The sequence below is a fragment of the Ovis canadensis genome, chromosome 20 (genome assembly GCF_042477335.2).
Source record: "Ovis canadensis isolate MfBH-ARS-UI-01 breed Bighorn chromosome 20, ARS-UI_OviCan_v2, whole genome shotgun sequence".
Classification (NCBI taxonomy): domain Eukaryota; kingdom Metazoa; phylum Chordata; class Mammalia; order Artiodactyla; family Bovidae; genus Ovis; species Ovis canadensis.
This window is the reverse complement of record NC_091264.1, coordinates 33,833,985-33,856,695: the sequence shown is the minus strand read 5'-3', so window position 1 is coordinate 33,856,695 and position 22,711 is coordinate 33,833,985. Positions and strand designations below refer to the sequence as shown.

At 43.2% G+C, this 22,711-nt stretch overlaps 1 protein-coding gene across 8 annotated transcripts in view; it reads right to left on the bottom strand.

Moving 5' to 3' along the window:
- Nucleotides 1-22,711, bottom strand: part of RUNX2 (RUNX family transcription factor 2) — a 253,326-nt gene that overhangs the window by 115,312 nt on the left and 115,303 nt on the right. For 3 of the 8 annotated variants that reach the window (XM_069562663.1, XM_069562666.1, XM_069562670.1), the window contains 2 exons: nt 6,477-6,542; nt 397-4,728 (listed from right to left, as the gene is read on the bottom strand). The exons of 3 other annotated variants lie outside the window; for them this stretch is intronic. In XM_069562663.1, the coding sequence (XP_069418764.1) occupies nt 4,250-4,728; nt 6,477-6,542 (545 nt within the window). In that variant the 3' untranslated portion in view covers nt 397-4,249. Of the gene's footprint in view, nt 1-396; nt 4,729-6,476; nt 6,543-22,711 lie in introns of those variants that run through there. 2 more of the 8 variants (XM_069562664.1, XM_069562668.1) reach the window with 1 other exon arrangement.

Below are 22,711 nucleotides of genomic sequence, written 5' to 3'. Positions count from 1 at the left end.
TCCTCCTTCAGACAACAGTCTGATAAGGAAGTGAGCGCACTCCTAGATTCTTCACCCACCCATTTCTGTGTCAATCACCCAGTTGTGTCCAACTCTGTGACTTTATAGACTATAGCTTGCCAGGCTCTTCTATCCATGGGATTCTCCAGGCAAGAATACTGGAGTGGGTAGCCATTCCCTTCTCCAGAGGATCTTCCCGACCCAGGGATCAAACCTAGGTCCAAAGCAGAATCCAGTGCTTACCAAGATGCTTTTCCTGTCACCAATAACATAGGATCTCTGCTCTCATCCAGCCCTGGCAAGTCCTATGACCAATAAGTGCCCAGGTGTAGACAGGAGCAGGCGTCAGACAAGAGAAGAAGCCGCGGATGAGAAAAAACCCAGTGTACACACATAACAAAACCAAAAAAGCCATTTTATTGAAAATTCAATTCAAACTTCAAATTAATATTACAATCATGAGAAAAATGCCAAATAATTCAATTTACAGTTGCAACATACAATACAAATAGTCCCTTTGAAGTTAAGAGTAAACTCATCCACAATCATGACCTGTGGCACAAAGCAGAATTTGTACAATACGTGCACGAAAGCAAGTCTTGGGCAACAGCGATTGGAAAAAAAAATAAAAATTGAAAGCTTGTATTTACACAAAATGCTACAAATATTTTTGTTCCACAGAAATCTAAGAATGGTAAAGCATATCCAAAAGAAATGGAATTTTATTCAGAATACCTAAGAAATGACTGTACGTTATGGTTTTGGCTGATAATATTTCAAAGTACTGCATGAAAAGGCAAACAGTTATTTGTAAACATGAAGTAAACAAACATCTAAAAACTTCTCACATAGAAAATAAGTTTCAAAGGCATTATCTTTTTTAAGGACAACAAATTCAAGGTTTGGGGAAAAGTCATCTTTTATTTATTTATTACGGTTCCTTCGAATGTCATAGGTATAATTATTGTTTTTGCTACTGCTTTGTGTTTTCACACATTCCCCTAGACTCTGAGTCAGTCGCTTTCCTGGGAATGGAGGGAACTCTTTCAGCCAGCACACCCATCTCCTCCCCTCTGATTCCACAATGAATGGGGCCTAACGGTGTGCAGTTCTCTGCTCACTTTTAAAAGGTCCTGGTCGGGGTAAGACGGCCTGAAGCGTGAACCACAGCTAATCTGTTGAATCTTTGAGTTCTAAACTGGATGTCATTTCACAAAAAATCTAAAAATCTTTGGTACCTAATCTGGAACTCTGACACAGGCTAAAACAGGTCTTTTATGTTGTTTTGTTCTTTAAAAAGTAGCCATATCGGTGACATTGTAAACCATGTCATTTTAACCTGAAGAAAGCACACTGCTGGCTAGGTCATGGCTCCATAGTAGCAGTAAGGCTTTGTTTTAATCTTGAAATCACAAATCATGCACATGACTCAGTGCAAATTCAGGACTTTTTTTTTTTTTTTTTAAAGCAAAATTTAACCCCCAGGCTGAAAAAGGGCCAAATTTGATCTAAGAAATATAAATTGCCCCATTGAAATGGTTAGAGTGAAGAGAGAAGGAAGAAGTGCTTGAATTTTTCCCAAGAAAAAAAACTTTTAAAGTGTTTCTGGGTTGCTGCCTGCAGCCATTACGAACATTTCAACACAAAAGCGTCCCTCAAGTCACTTAGTATGTGTACTGTAAACTTAAAAAAGCCCTTTGAACATTAAACAAGAATGTACAGATATAGTACCTTTTTTATTAAATAGGGTACAGCTGGCACTGGAGATAACATTTTTATGTCAATTAATTAAGATTGAAATGTGTAACCAGACACTGGCTTTTTTAAGTGCTGCTGAAACAAACACACATATTTTATACTTAAAAATAAATGGACGGTGGTGTGCTTCAAGCTACCACATACAAACAATAAATAGTATCCATTACTACTTCCATCTTTAGGAATAGAAAAGTGGCTTATTTATCTAGGCATACTTGGTATACAACCTTTAGAAGGCAAAGTGTCTTGGTTTGGTTTGGTTTGGTGTTCCCCTTGATTTTTATTAGGGGGAGTCAGGGTGAATTCCCAGGTGAGAAGCACAGGTCCAATGCCCCTTGAGCTGTCCCGAGATGCTTGGTGGGTTTATGAAGTGGGCTGGGGGATGACCAGGGAGCGAGGGGCTTCTGGGGACTGGAGGCAAATCTCTAACAGGTTCTGCTTAGGGTGGCGGGGGGGAGGGTGGCAGGAGTCGGGCACAGATTTTGAATGAAAGAGCCCTGACCTGTGGGGGAGGTGGGTGGGGATCTGCCTGGTGGTGTCGTGACATGGTCCTGGCTTGGATTAAGGACCAGGAGAGCTCAGAGTGCCTCCGACAGGAGGGCTTCAGCTCAAGTTCACACGCAGTAGTAGACACCAGATTCCACCAAGCCTTGCCTTCCTGACACCCTCCAAGGTGAGAAATACAACGAGTACCAGAGGCTGTGTATGGGTCCCCACAGCCTGTGTGTTCTCAGCTGCCTGTTGGAACTTGCCTGCTCCTTCAGATGACCTTGCTCTCAGAAGACAATGACTTAATTCTGCTCCTTTAAATGCAAATTCTGTGGAGAGCTGCCAGTGGGGCCCAGGCTAAGGCAGATTTGGGTTCCCCTGACTTACTGTCTGGGTAAGGCGGGTGGGGTAAGGCTCCCTGGCACAGTTCTGCTCTCCTGTACCTTGAGTATTGTGACTGATCCTTCAGCTCTGTGTGTGGCTTTAAGCTGACTGCGTCTTTACCGTGAAGCCTGGCAATTTTGAGTTTTGCTTTAACTATGAAACCACAGAACGCCATTCTGCAGTTCAAGGATTCACTTGTGCTTGTCTTTTAATATGACGAGAGTCATCACTATTTCAAAGAAATTAGGAAACCACATCACTCCAGCATTTTATGCTGATAAAGGGCAACATAAGTGATAAAGGACTCAGGGTTGCTTTTTAAATCTCTTAATTATTGCTATTTTTTTTAAAAAAGGCAAAGCTGTGTTAGAGGCAATCAAAGATCTGAAAAGAACGAAACATATCAATTCCTTCATACATCGCAAAAACAAGCTACATCTAAAATATTTGGAGATGGAAGTATTTTTTAAAAATCACATTGTGCCTGGATGAACTGAAATTGCTTAGCAATATTTCAGATATGGCTCTAGCCCACTGAAGAAATTTGTTATTTAATAAAGAGCACTTTTAGAGACCGAAGTCAACATATCAATACACTAAGAAATGTTTCAAGGGTCCAAATGTCATTAAATAATTATAAATATATCTTTAAAGTTATATGACCATTCACGTTAGCAAGTTACCTCAGATTTTACACATATTCATAATTTAAAAAAAAAAAAGAAGACAAATAACACACAGCCAAACGCAAACACTATCTCTACCATTATGGCTATAATAAGGTATTGCCATTTTCAGTTTCGAATAAAAGAAGGAGTGGGTTGGAGGGGGCAGGTGGTTCAGGATTGGATTTCCTTTTGGTTCAATGGGAAAAGGAAAAAAGAAGTATGAAAAAGTAAAATAAAATAATCTATCCTGATCAGTATTTTTTTGAAGTCACTTTCTTAAAGTAGGAAAAATAATAATCATAAAAACAACTGAACCAAACAGTTCAAATGAGTACTTGCAGAGAAAGTATGAAAGCAAAAGTTTGGAACAGTTACTCTGAATGGATGGCAGGGGAGTGGAAGCATTCCTTTCTGCCTCTTTTCCCTTCGAAGGCACCTGGACCGGCTTTGTAAGCGGGTCTGCCCAGGGCACTGGTCCACATGTTGCGGCGCCGTGAACCGTAAGGACGTGTGGTTTCAAAACACAGAGAGGAAGCGGCTTTGCTCTTCCTCCCGGACTTGGAGTCCACCTCTCTGAACAGGCATCTGAACAGATGATTGAGGATAAGAGACCAAACGACAACAGCGAACAAAAAATAACTTTTTTTTTTTCCCTTTGTTTGTTTGCAAAGGTACATGTTTAAATAGAAAACGATCTGAAACCTGGTTAGGACTGTCTCTTGGGCCTTTTGCTTCACAAGATTTACCCTCTTAGGGTTGCAAGATCGTGACAGAGTGACTGAATGCCAAAAAAAAAAAAAAGAAGAAGAAAAGAAAATTTTCTAAAAAAACAGGCACTTTGTAGATAGCGAGTTGATATACATATATATGCACTCTCTATATATGTATATGTCGATACACTGGGGATGTGGCTCCCCACCGAGACCGCTGGGGCCACTGCTGAGGAAGTTTCAATAGGGTCGCCAAACAGATTCATCCATTCTGCCACTAGAATTCAAAACGGTGGGGGAACTGCTGTGGCTTCCGTCGGCGTCAACGCCATCGTTCTGGGTGGGCAGGTTTGGGTTTAATAGCGTGCTGCCATTCGAGGTGGTGGTGCACGGCGGTAGCATTCTGGAAGGAGACCGATCTCCCCCGGGCACCATGGGGAACTGATAGGATCCTGACGAGGTGCCATAGTAGAGATATGGCGTGCTGCTGGTCTGGAAGGGTCCGCTCTGGCTTTGGGAGGAGCCGGGGTAGGGTGGTGGCAGGTAGGTGTGGTAGTGGGTGGTGGCGGACATACCGAGGGACATGCCTGAGGTGACTGGCGGGGTGTAAGTAAAGGTGGCTGGATAGTGCATTCGTGGGTTGGAGAAGCGGCTCTCAGTGAGGGATGAAATGCTTGGGAACTGCCTGGGGTCTGAAAAAGGGCCCAGTTCTGAAGCACCTAAAAATTACAACAGAAGATGGGGGGGGAAACATCTGTAAATATCAGTTAAAATCATGAAAGAATTTTTTTTTTAACAAGGAAAAAAAAAAAAAAGAAAACTTTAGCTTTTCCCCAATGGAACAGCAAGCCACAAACAGACTTTCAAATGCACCAGTCACTACACAGTCTTTTGGGTTTTTTTTTTTTCTTTTTTCATTGTACAGTCTTTTAGCCTCAAGTTCTTCACACACACCCCACCCCCCACCGCCCCAGAGAATCCCAAAGGGCTTTAAAAAACCCAAATAAGTGCTAAGTTGTGCATGTAAACCCCATACTTCATGAGACAGATTTCACTCACCAGACTTTAAGACTGAATCCTCATTGATTTTTTTTTTCTCCTCCCTTTCTGTTTCTTGTGGCACCTCAGATATTTGGAAGTGACCTTTATACTAAGTCTGACACATTTCTTTTTCTCACCCAATAATAAAGAAATTCCAAAATGATCCGTTTTGGTATTGATACTCTTAGTAGGGTCCTTTCATCAATGAAGGACTATAAAAAAGATTCCCTAACGGGCCTATCACTTGAACTTGTAAAATAATGTAAAATCCTCATCTTCGTCATCAGTTTATGTATTTTTTTCCTCATCTTAGTAATTGATTTCAAAAAGAAAATCAAACTAGATTTCAATGTTTTCTAGAACTAGCTTATGTACCTGGGGTCATATAGGAAGAGTCTGACCCTTAGAAACTGCTGAGGGTCCTAAGCTAGCAGGATTGAAAGTGGCTGGCACCTAGCAATCACTGCACTTCAAGTCTTGACGGGAGAAGCAAGACCTGATTAAGGCCACATGCCAACAGCAGCTTTGGGGAAAAGCTCCCTGGAAAGGAGAAAGAACAGGAGGGCATCTCACCATCCACCTACTGGGCCCATATACCACCTCCTACAGAATTAGCTGCAGGCCAGTTTGAACTGGGAACCTGAAGCAAAGACAGTTTTCCCCTAAAATATGAGGTCCTTTAACTTCTAAAACTAACAGGATGCCTTCTTAATAGGTATTTCTGGCACTCAACTTATGAAACCATGGTTAGAAACCACTTCATGTGGAAATTAGTTTTCGGAAATGCCAAAAACTTATAGTTGTGATCTTTAAAGACTGGGTTATGAATTCCTAACACTGACAGAATTGTGACCAGCCTTCGATAATACCAGTGTTCTTAAAGATTTTGTTCACACCTGAACTCTTCCAATCCTTTGGCTCTCATGTATTTGCTTTTCCTACCACTTTTATCTCTAAGGGAAAACACTCAGTATTCTTTTAAAATTTTTGGCCACACCATGCGTGGCATGTGGGATTCTTAGTTCCCCCATCAGGGATCGAACCTCTGTCCCCTGCACTAGAAGGCTGAGTGGGCCACCTTAACCACTGGACCACCAGTGAAGTCTCACTTGGTAATTCTTGAAGGCCTTAGTGAGCAGGTACTTCCTCAGCTTCCTTTTTATTTAGCCCCCGTTCTCGGATCCTAAAGGAAGTATCCCAATCCTCTTCTTTCAAGGTGCTGATTGAGAGTTGTTCATTTCTGTTAAAATACACACTGCCTTGTGTTCTTTGTAAAATGCTCAGGTTAAGTGCCTTAGTGGGCACTGATAACTAAAAGTGTCTACTTCAAAGCAATATGTCGTTAACAAAAGTGTTTCTCACTCATCGGGCAGTCTCAGCCAGACAACCCCACCCAGCCCAACCCAGCAATTGTGAAAAGTCTCACCTGCCTGGCTCTTCTTACTGAGAGTGGAAGGCCAGAGGCAGAAGTCAGAGGTGGCAGTGTCATCATCTGTAAAATGAGGGGATGAGCTCTAAGTTCCCTTCTGGTTCTACCATTCTATCACCGTGAATCCCAAGACAGCAGGAGAAGCCACTGCCTTGGGGGAGGGGGAGGGGAGGCTGGGAAGTTCCCACCCCTCACAGTAAACCTTCCCGGAATCCACAGGCCCCATAAGCAGAGGGGGAAAAGCTGGTGAGCAGCTAGCTTCTAATACCGGAAGCAAACACTTTCAAGATGACAAACCAAAACTCGCACAGTCTGGGCAGTTGCTCTCTGCTTTTGATAAATTCTTCCATCCTCTACTGGCCTCTCCCTAACCCCTCCCAAGTACGAAATGCTGACAAGTTCAAGTGTGAAAAGGTGCAAGGAGGGACGAGGACAGAATTGCCCACGGTAGTGCAGACGAGACCTGCCATCTCTCTGCCCCGGGCTTCTGTAGTGCCTGACACGATACAGGCCCGGCATGGAGACCACAGATGCTCTCAGCCAGCCCCATTTTCATCGCAGGGCATCTAGGTGAACTTGAGTCGGGAGAGTTAATAAGTGTAGGCAGGCCACTTCTGTACGCATTAAGTTCAACACTCAGCTCGTGTGAGAGAAACCAGAAAAACGTGAGCAATTTCAAAAGGAAAGAAGTCACACTTAAAACAGCAGCGTTTGCTCCACAGAAGCACAGAGCTCACACAAATAGGCTCATCGATGTAAAAAATGCTTCTTGTGAGTATTTATACTTAAAATATCCTGTCCTTATAATTAAAATTCCATGTGGTTTCCCTTATTTTAATGCAGAAGCCCTATTAAAACCCTTTATGTGGGACCCTGCCAGTAAACTCCAATGTGGCTTTGAATTTATCTCTCCGCCCCTTACCCCCAACTTCTCGATTTTACCTGATACGTTTGGCTGATGTTTTTATTAATCCATCACATGCCGGGATCACTGTACCTTTTGGGTTTAGAGATGCCGGCTAATGCAAATTGACATTCATTTTTCAATTAATGAGCTCTGGTTGTGGTTTATAGAACACAATGCAACAGGTTTCCGCTAGGTTTATAGAATTTTCACCAATGGCTTCCAGTCACTTAAGACTGTCAGGTCTTGAGGATTTAACTCCTTCTGAGCAAAGAGAGCTGATGTGGACTTTAAAGGGATTATACGGCCATTTTTATAACTTAAAAAAAGATGATTCCCTAGAACTTGCTTAGTCATTTTGTGTCACACTGCAATGCATTCTGTAGGAAGAAATTTTAACAACTTGCTGCAGTCTCGCATGAGATCTCTTATATAATAATCAGTGGTGGGGAGACTGAAAGAATCCTCAACTTAAAAAGAAAGAACTTAAACTCCTTCCTAACTGTCAATTATTTTTTATAATAATTATTACAGAAACAAATGCTATAACTAAATTTTCTTTCTATACGTCTAATCTCTTTTCTGTACAAGAACTGTTTTTCTTCTAGATCATCTTCTCAGGTTGTTCTGATCTTTGTGTCCTAAACTACTCATACCCATATCACCAACCACAATACATACAACTACAAACCATTTACAGACCTAGATATTATATCAACTAAAGAAAATGTAGTATCTATTTATTAAAAGGATAAGGACGAACACCTGGAGAGTTCTGGAAGTACTCTTACCCCAATCTAATTTTAGAAACATAAAGCCAAAGCTCAGTAACTGCCCCAGTGATCTGCCTTGTAGCCTGAAGCTCCCCAGAGCCAGTTTAAAACTCCAGATCACAACCTACAGATTAAATAAATCCAGTACTGCCAGGAGTTACTTGAAGCCCAAGATAAACATGGTACATCTTCCCAACAGGCTGGCTTTACTCAGTCTGGAAACAAGCGGATGCTGTACGGTAAACACGAATATGATACGGACTAGCACGACTGAAGCAACTTAGCAGCAGCAGCAGCAGCAGCAGCAGCACGCAACACTTGGGTGAGTTTTCAGGCAAACAAAAAAACTGTTTCAACAAAATTTCCCATTTGTAAAGCTTTAGAACACTTAGATGAATTTTTAGACAAATGAAAACTGATTTCAATAAAATTTTGCACTTGGGAGGCTTTAGACTATGCCCCCAGGTTCCCTAAGGTACCCATTTATCCTCCTCTGCTGGTTTGGGGTATTCTGGTGACAAAAATCCAAACACCTCTTTTACTGTCTAGATAATCCTAATCTAACCCACTGAAAAATAGGGAAGCTAAACAGAGAAAGGGAACCATTTACTCTACAAAATCACCCAGCTCCAGAGAGGCAAAACCACGGTTAGACAAGACCTCTCAGACTTCTAACCTCTCTTCAATCTTAGTCACCCTCAAGGAATTTGGTTGACACAATTACAGATACAGATATATATATATATATATATATATATATGCCTTAAAAGTTCTATATGCTGAAATAAATTTGCTTAAATTTATTCAGGTTAAATAAATTCAGGTTCTTCTGGTGCCCACGTGTTGCCCCCAAAGAGAGTTACCGTCCTTGGGAGACTATTTAAAAACTCTTTCAGCACTTGCTGACCTAATTTGCTAAACAGTGAGCAATTAATTCAGTTATTCATGGTGTAATCTGATTGAGACCAAGGTCAAGGGCTTGATTCCCTTAGGACCTGATGGTTCCCTACAGATGCATTTTATTCCAGAATGACCCTCTGCACCCCCTGCCAAAGTCAGAGACCTGCAGATTTCTCTCATCAGAAAGAGAGCTGCAGGAAACTTGCTCATTGAAACGGCGGCAGCGGCAGCAGCAGCAATTTTTCACAATCTAATATACCTGGGGAAGAATATATTGATGAAATGCCCATGAAGCTCCAATAAAAATAAAATCAAAGTTAAAAATAAAAATTCCTTGGGAATTCCCTGGTGGTACAGTGGTTAAGAATCCACTGGTTGGGGAACTAAGATCCCTCATGCTGTGGGGCAACTAACCCCTCATGCTAGACCAAAGAAAGCCCACGCACCCCAACGAAGACCCAGCACAGCCAAAAGGAAAGAAAAGGAAGCACTGATTATTCTTCAGTGAATGCAAAGTCTAATCATTGTGAAAACCATTTTTTAAAAAGTAAAAATTTCTTGCCCCTCCCCTCCAAAGTCTATGGGGAAAAAGGAAATAGCCTGCTTTTACCCAACCATGTCTCTCGCATCTTCTGAGCGAGTGGAAAGTGCGGTGGGGAAGGAGTGAAACCAAGATAAGGGAGAATAAAAGAGAAACTCTGATCTCTGGTTCCTGTGGCCCGCAAACCTCCACTCAGCGCCTTCCACATGCTGCTATCTAATGCTAGTTATCTTGACTTGTGCTGGACTCCTAACTAGAGGGAGCTACAGCAGCAGTGATCTAATACTCATTCATCTTCCCCTTTTGGGTTTAATAACAACCATGCTTGATGTTTCTTTCCCTAGTACTTTCACATACATTTTCTCATTCAGTAGACACTCAAACCATTATGGCTTGGTTGGTTGAAGATGGGCCAAGACAGTGCTAAAAACAACAGAGATAAGAGCTTGAAAAGAATATTGGACTGGGGTACTTGCCATTCAGGGCTCTCAGCTAGGAAACATCACACCCAGGAACCATCTCCGCTAGGGAGCGGAATTTACACATCCCAACTGCGGAGGGCAGGTCGGGACATAGAGAAGGACCAGGGACCTTGAGTCCAGGTGGAACACAGGTTGACAAATGCAGACTTCTCTGTCCTTTTTTAATGCAAGGGAAAACGTATACTGTATGAAAAGCCATCAGACTTCTCAGCAATAAGGTCTTAACTTCAAAGCTTCATGAAAGCCTTTTAAATGGTAGGAGTTATCACTTCACCAAATCTCAAATAACACCCAAGTACTTTTTATTAAGGACTTCCCTGATGGCTTAGTGGTAAAGAATCCACTTGCCAATGAAGAAGACACGTGGGTGTGATCCCTGGGTTGGGAAGATTCCCTGAAGAAAGAAATGGCAATCCACTCCAGTATTCTTACCTGGGAAATCCCAGGGACTAGGGAGCCTGGCAGGCTACAGTTCATGGGGTCACAAAGAGTTGGACATGATTCAGCAACTAAACAATAACACTTTTCATTAACCCCCTTGCAGCATCTTCTCTATTGGAATAAGAAGCAGCGCCTTTCTCCTCTAAGCATCTTCTTCCCCTTCTACATTTCGGCTGCCGCCTTCCCAACTGCTCTATTATATAATTTCCTATTTCACTCCTGTTCTAACAGCATTTATTTTCCATATCACTCTTTTGGGCCCTCAGCCACTGAATTATTAGCTGTTTCTTAGCCTGTGCTCTCCAACTACAAAGTAAACTTTGGATGGTAAGGTTTATGATTTATTTTCCTCTCATATCCCTCAGAACAGTCTACAGGGTAAGAGCTTAATTTTTTTTAATGTAAGCATATGAATGGATGAATAAATCAATGAACAAGGCAAATGGGCTAGGGATTCAAGAACTCTGTGCAACAGCTGGTATGTTTTTGATGCATTAAGAAAATAGATATTATAATAAGCATTCAGCAATGGTGGCATCAGACCTAAATGTAACTCAAATATAATTCCTAACTTATGAAATCTCATAAAACTCTCTTCAAAGGGTGTTCAAAGCTCTCCCCAAACATCACTACATCACTTGACTTCACGTTTCAGACAGAGGCCCACCAATGGTAGTTGCCACTAGTGAACAGATGCCACCGGGCTATGTCCAGTATCCTGAGAGCCCGTATCTATGTTAAGTCTGCACTGGGGAGTCAGAGGGAGAAAAGAGAAAGGAGAAAGAGGGCCAGGCTACAAGTGCACAGTGAATGGCACATTCCTATCCCCAGGACCCCAGGGTAACTGCTGCCACTAAGGTTTTGTCATTTATTTGGAGTGGGTAGTAGTAAAGCTCACATCCTGTTTGAATTTCTGGACAGTAGATAGAGCCACTATGTCAGCGTCACCCAGAACTGAGGATGGCCTTTATAGATGAAGAAGTGGCTGCCTGGAGACAGGTGGATCTTCATGACCCTGAGATGAAAATGCAGTTCTGTCCTAGGCCAGCGTGAACATCTCCCCCTCGGCTGCCCGGACAGTGCATGCCAGCAGGAAAATGCAGAGCGTAGGCCTTAGATCTGAGTTCTCTGAAAACAAACACAGAACGGGAAAATCTTCCACCTTCTCAGGCCACGCAGGTGCAAGGCCTTGAAAAACCAGAGGGTATCACGCCAACCCAGCACAGGTCACGGCTACCCCTTACCAGGTGTGACCGAACAGCTCTGCAAGGCGGACATAAAAGATAATGGGAAAACTACTGGCATCGTCAGAGCTTCCTGTTCTACCCTTCCAAGGTCACATCTCACGCTGCTCAGGATGAACCTTCCTGTTTGTGGTAGGACCCTCACTGCGGCTCTGTGCATGCTCAGACTTACAGCTACTTCCCTGCTGTCTGCCAGACCCGGGTACTATAAGCAGGCCCTTCAAAGCTCACCACCACACAAGGACTTTCAGGTATACAAATCCTTATCATCTTTTCTTTACCCTATATATTCAGGACATTTACATATGTAAATCTTACCACTCTGTGGTAAAAATTTTGTCACTGGTTTTAGAGAAATATTTTCATTTTCCAACTAAGGTATTTTAAAGAAGTACTTAGAATATTTAGTGTTAAGAGTATTTAGAAGTACTTGGTATTTAGAGAAGTATTTTCATTTTCCAACTAACGGGAGAGCAAATGAAGAAGAACCATGTATCCTCCTTTGAGATCCGCCCTATTTCCACAGTATGGTGTTGAGAAAAGACGGGTACTTCCAAAAAATCTGCTAAATGAATGAACTATTAGCATAGTCCCAAGCAGATAACATGACAGAAGCAGAAATGCTGTATAAACATTATCTAAAAATCAACTTTCATCTCTACCCAGAAGATTACTTTGCATTTTCCACACTGAGGCTTTAAGAGATTTTATATCAACTCTTTCTTTCCCTGAATTTATTCCTTCACACTAAAATGATCAAGTATTGATCACTCAATTAATTTTACTTTTAATTTCATTAAATCAGTCAGAAAACTACACCCCACATGGAAGAAATGTGATGGGTCAGGCTGGTGGGAAAGAAAGCAGAAAAATGAGAATCTGAAACTGATTTTTTGAAGATAATAAAAGGTCAGACCAGCAAGCTCCATAGTTGTGCAAAAGAGAGGAAAAGTGCCTCGACTATCCAGTATAAATATTTATTTTCGTGTTGTAATGAATTGTACTTTTCCACTGCACGCTCACAAATTCTGAGACCAGCTGATCCCAAGGCTAAGGAAGTATGCTACATTGAAGGAAAGAGAGAAAAAGGGGGAGAAAAAAAAAAAAAGTACAACCTGGCAATTTTCAAAAACTTCAACCATCCCTTTAACCCACCCAAATTTTGAGGATATTGTTGGAATAATACATTTCCTCTTGGTGAGGGGGAGGAGGGAGGTGTTAGATGCTTAGTGTGTGTGTTCCTGCGTGCACAGGGAGGGAGGCTAAGAGGAGGAAGAAACCAAAGATGGGGTGGTAGGGGGAGAGAAACGGAGTTTAAAAAAAAAAACACAGAAAACACGAGAGGGCTCTTCTCGCTAGGCCTTGATGAAGAACTTTTTAAAGGCTAGGAAGGGTGGATAGTCTTTGAAACCAGATCCGCAGCAGGAAGGAGGCCAGCACCCAGGACACCGTGTCTTTCAGAAGAGGCCACCCACGGTGCCGCGGCGGTCATATGATTGCTCTGTCACATCCTGAAGCCATTTCCAGCCCATGCACACGTCTGTGCTCCCATTTAGAGAGGATGGGATATATTGGGAACACACATATGGAAACACTTTCAGAGAATCAGTTTCCATGAAATTCATAATGAGCCAAGTGGCTTCAGATGTGGTTGCGTTCCTCCGATTAGCCAGAAAAAAAAGAAGGGGAAAAAAGGAGGAAAAAAGGGACAAATCCACCCTTTCAGACCTTATTTCAGTTTCAGAGAAATTAAAAACCGCTAATGACTTATGGCTACCAAAACATAGAGCCACAATTAAGAGACGAAGGACTAGGAAAAAGGGAAGAAGGCTGGAAAGCATAGCCTTTCCCTCCTAAAAATAACAGCTTCGGTATCAGTAATCTTATCTTGGATCAGGGGGCGGCTTTCCTGTGACTGTATCTGCCTCGGGTGATATAATTAATTTTCTGACATCCTGGCAACGTGGAGTGCGCATGCGCACGTGTGGGGTGGGGCCATGTGGACAGAGGCAGAGGCTAGGAAGACCCACTCTTATTTGATAACATATGTGGCCAATTAAGATTATTTTAAAAATTGCAACTAAATGATAAATTGTTCCTAAGTTAATCTTTCCAAAAAGCCTGAATTTAGAAGGGACAGGCTGGTATTTTCCTGTGGCCTGTGCTAGTGGTAACTCAGGACTATATTAAAAGCAGAAATTTATGAACTGGCTGAGATGTTATATATTAGACATCCAAGCCTAGCTGATAGGAGGGCATGAAATAAAGAAGGGAATACATGGGGGAGTTTTTTTTCTTTCTTTTTTTTAAGGACATATTACTGATATTAGTAAATTAAGATGTTATTTTTATATTAAAACCAAAGTAGGCATATCATGGAGGAATATTCACATGACATGAAAATGCTCTCCAGGCAGGAGCTGGGTGGTTTGGGGTTATGTCAGCAGATGGGGGAGCAGAGTATGCGGGAGGAGCTCCAGAGTTCCCTCTGCCCTTTGAGGTGCTTCAATGGGAGAATCTTTCAAGCATGGTATGTTGTTTAGGAATGCCATGAGGATGGGCTGGGGACCAGCATGGACTGGTGCTTAATAGCCCAGTCTTTGTTCCAACCATAGGGATCTTCCAGGTGTTTCTGTAGTACCAGCATCTCGTGGTGTCACAGATTTTACTAATGGGGAAGAGATTTGAGGATCCCACCTGCAGAGCATCCATGAAAGACGTCTATTCACATTAGAGCATTAAATCCTCAACCCAGGAAGGGAGATGGTGTCACTGATCCCATGTTATGGATGACAGACTGAAGCTCAAAGATTTCCTCAAGGTTACAGACCAGTAAATGGTGGCCCAGAACCTGGCCCCAGACCTGGGGGGCTCCGCTGCCACAGTCCCTTTCACTGTTCAGAGATTCAGTGTCATTTAAAAAAATTTTTTTTATTTTGTGTTGGAGCAGAGTCAGTTAACAATGCTGTGATAGTTTCAAGTGGACAGCAAAGGGACTTGGCCATACATAAACACGTATCCATTCCTGGGGTCACTAAGAGTCAGACACGACTGAGCAACTTCACTTTCACTCTTCACTTTCATGCACTGGAGAAGGAAATGGCAGCCCACTCCAGTGTTCTTGCCTGGAGAATCCCAGGGATGGGGGAGCCTGGTGGGCTGCCATCTATGGGGTCGAACAGAGTCGGACACAACTGAAGTGACTTAGCAGCAGCAGCAGCAGCAGCATTCTCCCCCAAATTCCCCTCCCATCTAGGCTGACACATAACATTGAGCAGACTTCCCTGTGCTACACAGTAGGAGCTTGTTGGTTATTCATTTTAAATATAGCAGTGTGCAGAGATTCAGTGTCATTTTTCTGAGAGTGCTAACATATTGGAGGCCATGCCTACCTGTAGGGCAATGATGAAAAGAGTGCTGATCAACTACCCGTCCTGGGGGTGGAGGCAGAGATGGGATATGGAACTGGGAGATTGGCTGTTCATCCCTATCTTGAGGGCTCCACTCGGACTCTGAATTCCCACATGGTCTTTACCACTGAAGTTCTGAGTGATTGTAAGCAAGTCACACTTTATATTCCTCAGGTTCTCTCCCTGGATAAGACTCTTGTAAGTGAGAACTGGCAAAAGTACACAGCAAATGGTAAACATCTCCAACTCACGAGGGTATCCCTTCATATGGTATTATTTGAATTAGAAGAGCCAGAGAAGAAGGAAAATGTAAAAACTGGGGTCCAAGCTAGGAAAAACGTGAGTTTGGAATCAGAATCCTGGAAGCTCCCGATTAAACTCCACACACCCAGCGCCAGACCCAACCAAACTCTTCTGTAAAAATAAACATGCCTCTTGCAGTGGGAAAAGGAGGCTAGGAGAGCAAATAATCACCATAGCGACCACATTCCACCATCCCCTAAATGTACAGACTGTGTTTTCAGATCGGGCTCGATTCTCCCCTTCTTAAAGTCAGAATAGATCTGCCTCTCTAAATCCGGCATCAGCACAGCCTGACTCTCCCTGTGACTGACTCGAGCGCTGACCCAGGAAGTCTCCAGGCGGCAGCCACCTCAGAGGGAGCATCCTTTAAAACGTTGACAAGCTCGGGGCACAGTTTTTCTTCAAATAAAATTCCCTTCAAAGGGCTTAGCGCCCTGGTGTGGTCCAACAGCCCTGAAGCCATCTTGAACCTTAATGTCTGTGACTCAAACCACCCAATGCCCCAAGACCAGATGACCAAAATGCCCTGGTTCAGTCTCCGAGTCAGCTCCACCAGCTCTCCCAGGCCTCACACGACCCACGTTAATCTGAGATCAAAAGCACAGGCTTCAGCCTCAAGCCGTGTCCTGTGGGACCCAGCCTTACCATGCCCCTGCTCCCGCTCCACTCAGATGCATCCGCTGACCTGCCCCCTCTGCCCAGGCCCTGGGATGGGTTCCCGTCCATGAAGACCCTGTAAGAGGCTTCCTGGCTGTGACCAGAAGGTCGCCCTAGAATCAAGAGCCACTTGTGCATGTGTTGTATCTGCTGCCCAGATGGCTCATCTGGGTTCCTGAAGCCTTGTCTCCTCCGACTTTCTGGCTCCTGAGGCTTTCCTTGTGGGTGACTGCCTATGTGTTCTGTGACCTCATGTCACGCTTTTTCCTCAGGTTTGTGTACATGTCTAGATCTCTCCATTAGGCACACAGCAAACACTTGCCGGAGGAACAGTCCTGTCCCAACTTGCCTTTCCAGTCTCGTCTCACTGTCCTTTGGGAACTCTACGATCCAGTCAGACTGGACCCCTGTCTGGGTTCTGTCCTGTCCACCCTCTTCTATCTTCCCTTGATCAGGCGCTGGTTTTACAGTCTTCTCTCAGCCTTCAGTGTCCCCAAGCTCACTCTATCTCAGTTCCTTGAGATTCTAAGCAGCCTGCAAAACCTACCTCACAATCCCCCTCGGCGTCCCAGAGTCATCTTCCTGTGTCCTTGCTTTAGCCCAGAGTGACCCCTCCCTCCTCAGCACACCCACCCACACCCCCAACCCCGTTCTTCATCTGTCTGTCTCTTCCAGGCAGGCATGCATGTGCAGGGGGCCTATAGTCGCCTCACCACTCTACCAGCCTGTAAATTCCTTGAGAATGACAACTCTGTCCTGCCTATCTACAAGTATCTGCAAATGCACTGTAGCTCCTCTCCAGAGTGACATTCGGAAAGTTTTTAAATGCGTTGTGTGTAAGGAAAAAGAGATGGTGATGCCAGGTTTGCCCTAAGTCCTCAGCTCTAACTGCAGTTTGCCTGTGCCTTCTGATTTCTGCCGGTCCATCTTCAGCCACCTGCTTTTCCTGACCTACTACACCTACGGTTTACCTGCACCTAAAGGGCTCAGGTCAATTCTAGATTCACACCTCTGCTTTGCCCACCATTTCTGGGGTGCATCTCTCATTCTAACCTGTCCCCTGCATTTGCTCCCTTATCCTACGAGCTATTCTTTTTCAGTCCCAAGCCAACTCTCCTGTCTCAAAAGTAATAACTGTGTTTAAAAAGCATGCCTCAAATGTATGCACTGCTTTTCAGGTTGTCGCTGTTTTTACGTACATCTGGTTTAAGCCCAACTGACAGATACCAACGGATAAGGAAACTTAGCCAAGGAAAAAAGGCAGTGATTCGTGGATGCAGCCAATTAGTGGCAGAGCCGGAGTGAAATTGTCAGGTTTCCTAATTTGTGTCCCTTTTCCCCACTAGACTTGTCTCATTGGCATCCACTACTTTTTATCCTAAGAGAAGTCCTGGTGTTTCTTTAACAACAGGGATCGTTTCGGTTGAAATTTTTTTTAAGTGATGACCGACATGCCTTCCCACATTGGAGGAACCAATATCAGGAACCAAAGTACTACCTTTTATTTAACTGAAAACCTGACTCACTTTGAAAAGGACACTCGCTAGGATTTAGCCTAAAACCATGTACAAGACTCTTCCTACTGTCTCGGTGCAATGCTCCTTCCGTAACTTCCCAGTCCACACACAGTGTTGCCGTAACTCATTCCCCCGACAGTCTGAGCTTTCCCACTCAAGCCCTGCACACGGAATTAACTCAAAACTTCTGCAAGAGAAATGTCCCTTTCAGAGTTTGATTTGGCATCCGTTTCAAAGAGCTGTTTGTATATTTTAGAATATGGAGAATTTTCCTTTGATTGAAACCTCTCTTTTCACAATAGACAAGAGATGATTTCTCTTCTGAGTGATTTAAACAAAAACAAACACATCTTAGTTACATAGAACCTTGTTCTCAAAGTGGGTTTTTTGACACAAATCAAAACTTACAGATTGTCAAGCATTTGGCAAAAGCCTTCAAACAGCCAAAGCCAAATAGTGACATTTTCCTTGTTGTAGGAGATAAACAAATACTAGATCAAACTGAAAAAAAAAAAGGAAAAAAAAGAAAAAAGGACTTCCTTTCACTTTCTACTCTGCTCGATAACATTACCCTCTCAACACACCCACCCACCCCTGCAGAGGGGTTTCATCCTGTGTTTATTCCTGGTGCTAGAGTCATAAACTCGCCACAAATGGACAATGTCAACATCTGTTGTGGCTACTCCCAGACTCCTTGTATTTCTTTAGGACATGAAGCCCGCTGTCTCCCAAGTGTAAACAGACACACCTAATTATGTATTAAGGTGTCTGAGAGGAGCTACTTGTTTTGATGACCGAAAAAAAAAAAAAAGAGAGAGAGGGCCTGGTCAGCTCAGTATCCTTGAGAGAAACACACAAAAACACAGCAAACAGTCCAACGGTAGCTCCCCCAACAGCGGAATTTCTCTGCCTGCCCCAGACCTGAGCCCTACTTTCCCCAGCCTGGGAATACTGTCCACCGAGCCCCCTCTAGATGCGGCCCAAGACAACTGATAGCTGGTCAAGAGAGATGGTGCTATCACAGGTGTGGGGCTAGGTCTACTGAGCCTCTTCATAAGGATTTAATTTGAGGGTGAAAATAGGGAAGGGGCAAAAGAGATAATTCATGGATATCTTTTTCAGATCAAAATGGCCAGGTACAGCAACAGCAACAACAAACAAGGGTCCGTGGCCTATCAGAAATGTAGCAGGAGGGACTTCCCAGCTGGTCTTGTGGTTAAGAATCCACCTTCCAATGAAGGGGGCGCAGATTTCATCCCTGCTTGGTGAATTCAGATCCCACATGCCGAGGGGAAAACTGAGCTCCACAACTAGAGAGCTCACACACTGCAATGAAGACCCAGTACAGCAAAAAAAAACAATATCGAAGGAGAATAGGATTCTAGAGCCTTGGACTAGCAGTCAGGCTGAGGTTCTGGAGACAGCATTGCACCCAGTGGGCGGGGTGATGGTGGTGGAGCCCCTTCTCCCTGACCCCACACATTCATCGTAAAATGACAGGACCTGACTCAATTGTCTCTCTTGTTTTCCAGCTCTAAAATTTTGATTCAGCTACACATTACAAAACCTTGAGAATTCCAAAAGTACCTTAAAAAATTCTATTAGAAATACAGTTCTAAAGAAAGATGAAAAAGAGTATTACAGTTTTTTTAATGAGGTATGTCTACTGTGTGAAAAATACCTGGTTCCCCTCTAGATACAATGTGCTGATTAGAAAATGTAGTAAAAAAAAAAAAAAAGTATAATTGTTGACAATAGTTTGCAAGAAAGCCAAAAGAAAATGCGAACACTATTAGCTTTTTAAGAGTTTTTCACCGTTAACTTTAGCAGGAAAGGGGTTTAAAATTCACTTTAGGCTCATACATTCAACGAGAGATATGATGTAAGCTATTTCTTTTTCTTCTTTGCTCTAGACTCTCAGAGAATTGTTTGGACCTGACTTATCCGAAATTAAAGTAACAATATTTATATCCACCTTTCCAGCTCTTGCAGGGTAGGATATATTGCATGATTTAAGTAGCTTAAGTTTCTTTGCCCCCACATATAAAAATATATACTTTCAGGTTTTAAAATTTCATTAATATATGCATTTTTAGTCTCTACAATAAAGGGTAGATTTACAAAAATCAGAAGGTAGATTATTTCCACTGTTGCTTCTGGTAGGAATCTGGTAAATTTTACCTTATTTTGGGTTATCTGATCTGTTTCAAGCACGGATATTGCCTACTTAGTAAGGAAGACTGGTGTTATGTTCCCTGAGAATACACTGGATGAGATTTTAAAAAAAAAATCCCTGAGGATAACACTCAACAGGCTTTTGTAGCAAAATCTGGCTTTGACATAGAGACTCCTATGACCATGCACGGTGGGGAAAGCACACTTGGAGCCCAAAGACTCGGGGTTGAGGCCTCATCTCCCCCTTTTTCCCTGTGTGACCTAGAGATCAAGTCTCTGAATGCCCCTGAGCCCCTAGTTCCTGCAAAACAGGGACTACAATAGCATCGGTACCCTGGTGAGCTGCTGTGAGGTTACATGAGGATGTCTGTGAACGTCTTTTCTATAGATTTAAAACACTGTCTAAATATTCTCATTATTAATCCTGAGGTTTTCTGTATACCCTTATTTTTACTGTCACCTTTGGACATAGTTGCTGTAACCCTCCCCATTTGCCTCTGCACCTAATTTGTTGTAACATGGCGTTCTTTAGCTGTAGGCTTTATTTATTTATTTTCAATATTCATTTACGGGCTGTGCCAGGTCTTGGTTGTGGCACAAGGGATCTCCGATCTTCCTTGCAGCATGCAGGATCTTATAGTTAGCTGCACCATGTGAACTCAAGGGACTGAACCCAGGGCCCCCTGCATCGGGAGCGCAGAGTCTTAGCCACTGGACCACCAGGGAGGTCCTTATCCACAGGCTTTCATTTCTGCCATTGGAAAAGCCACTGTTATTGACGACGGGCGCATCCTGGGTCTTTTCAGTTTCCTCTTGTTCCTCCAGTTGCTGAATGAGAGCGGCAGATTTCAAGCTTCCCCATCGCGAGGACAATTCCTTCTTCCTGGTGGTGTCTTCAGTTTTACTTCATACGTTCAGGGCGCCTGTGTCTCCTGGTCTCAGGGTCTCCATGTCTCCTGGTTAACTCAGCCTTCAGGCCACCATCCCCTAAGCCAGACGAGCTGCTAGAGCCTCTTCGTCCTCAGACTGCACTGGTCACGGTACTCGTCATACCCAGGGATGCTGCTGAAATCTCCAGTCCCAACCCGCAGGGTTATTTGTACAAATCTCTTTGTTCTTCCCGTTTTCCTCAGTGCTAACCTGCCTATTTGTTCTGTTTGTTAGAGCTTACTTGCCATATTTTTCACTATCCAAAGTTTTACCTCTGCGTGAATGGCTGCAATTTGCCATCTGCATAAACTTACTTGGTCCTTGCTTTTTCGACTTTCACAAACTTTCAGATTTTTTCCCCAACTTCTAACTAGAAGTTCTGTTATTTGCAATTTGAAATGTTATCTCTATTAAAATGTTAGAAGGAAGACCCTTGGATGGGGTTTGCTTTGGTAAAATTGGTTTTTTTTTTCCTCTTTTAGGCACCGGGGGACATGGCACACAGCAGGGCAATTTCAGGTGGCCACGTGCAGGGACCCAGGGCAGAAGCTATGGCTTCAAGCTGACATTTTATATACTAGTTGAGAGGATCTGAGTTGGGGCTGAAATACAACCAGATCACCAAGTTTCTAGCGCCAATCAATGTCCCTAAATAGAGGTCTAGTTATATATCTCCCTATCCGCTTTTGTGGTGACTCTTTTAAATTAATTTATTAATGTCTTTATTTTTGGCTGTGCTGGATCTTCACTGCTGCATGTAGGCTTTCTCTGGTTGCAGCAAGTGGGGGCTACTGTCTTGTTGCAGAGCACAGGATCTAGGAGCAGGGGCTTGATTGCCCTGGGGCATGTGGGATCTTTTCAGACCACAGATTGAACCCATGTCTTCTGCACTGGCAGATGGAGTCTCCAACCATTGGACCACCAGGGAAGCCCCAGTGATTTTCAACATAATACTGCAGAGTTGCAGCAAAAAAGAACAGGGCCAAAGTCTTGAAACTGGAGGGAACCATGAGCCTGGTTAAGACCACCCCTCATCTGATGAGGAAGCAAGCCGCATCATCAGTATTCAGACCTCCTGGCTCCTGGGGCGAAAACAGCCCTCACTCTAAACCATGTTGTCTCTAAGTTTTATTCTTTTTAAAAAGTGACTATTTTTTCTCCAGTGGCCTGTTATTTGGTGTTTCTCCCTCTGGTCTTGCATCCTCCTTACACTGAGTCTTTTGGCTTCCATTCTCCTTGGGCCATGTCTAGACAAAGCCAGAGAGGAAGGTAAGAACTAGGTTCCAAAGCTAACGGAAGAGCCCACCTCTTATCCAGAATTCCAATCCAGCATGTTTTCAGAGCCCCTGGAATGATTCTGTCATCCCATCCTATGCGATGCTGATGCCCTTTGAATTGTACTGTATTTTGAGTTCTTTGAGCTTCCAAAACTCCATATAAATCCATCAAAGAAATTTTAAGTAATTAGGTCACTGAGAAATATGCTCCCTAGATTCTGATTTTACTGCACTCCTTTCCTTTAAAACAAGCTGACAAGGGACTTCCCTGAGGTCCCATGGTTTGGACTGTGTGCTTTTAATGCAGGGGGCTCAGGTTCAATCCCTGGTCAAGGAACTAATATTCTACATGCCTTGCAATGGCGTGGCCAAACAAATAAATAAATAAAATTAAAATAAGTTCTCTTAGAAAATAATTTTTAAAATAATAATAATAAAAAGCTAACAAATTGTGGTAATGGTTTTAGGATGCTTCCCTCTGTCCTTTGGCATGGCAGGAAGAAGAGGTCACCGGTATCCACAGAGAGCAGGATTTTTGTGACTTCAAACAGGAAATGTTAAGAAGCACTCTTATCTTTATAAGATCTGGAAGCTAATTTCTAGAACCACAGATGGAAGGTTTGGGGGCAGAGGGAGAGAAGACTCTTTAAGGTTCGGTTAGAGGATATCTGAGAAGGG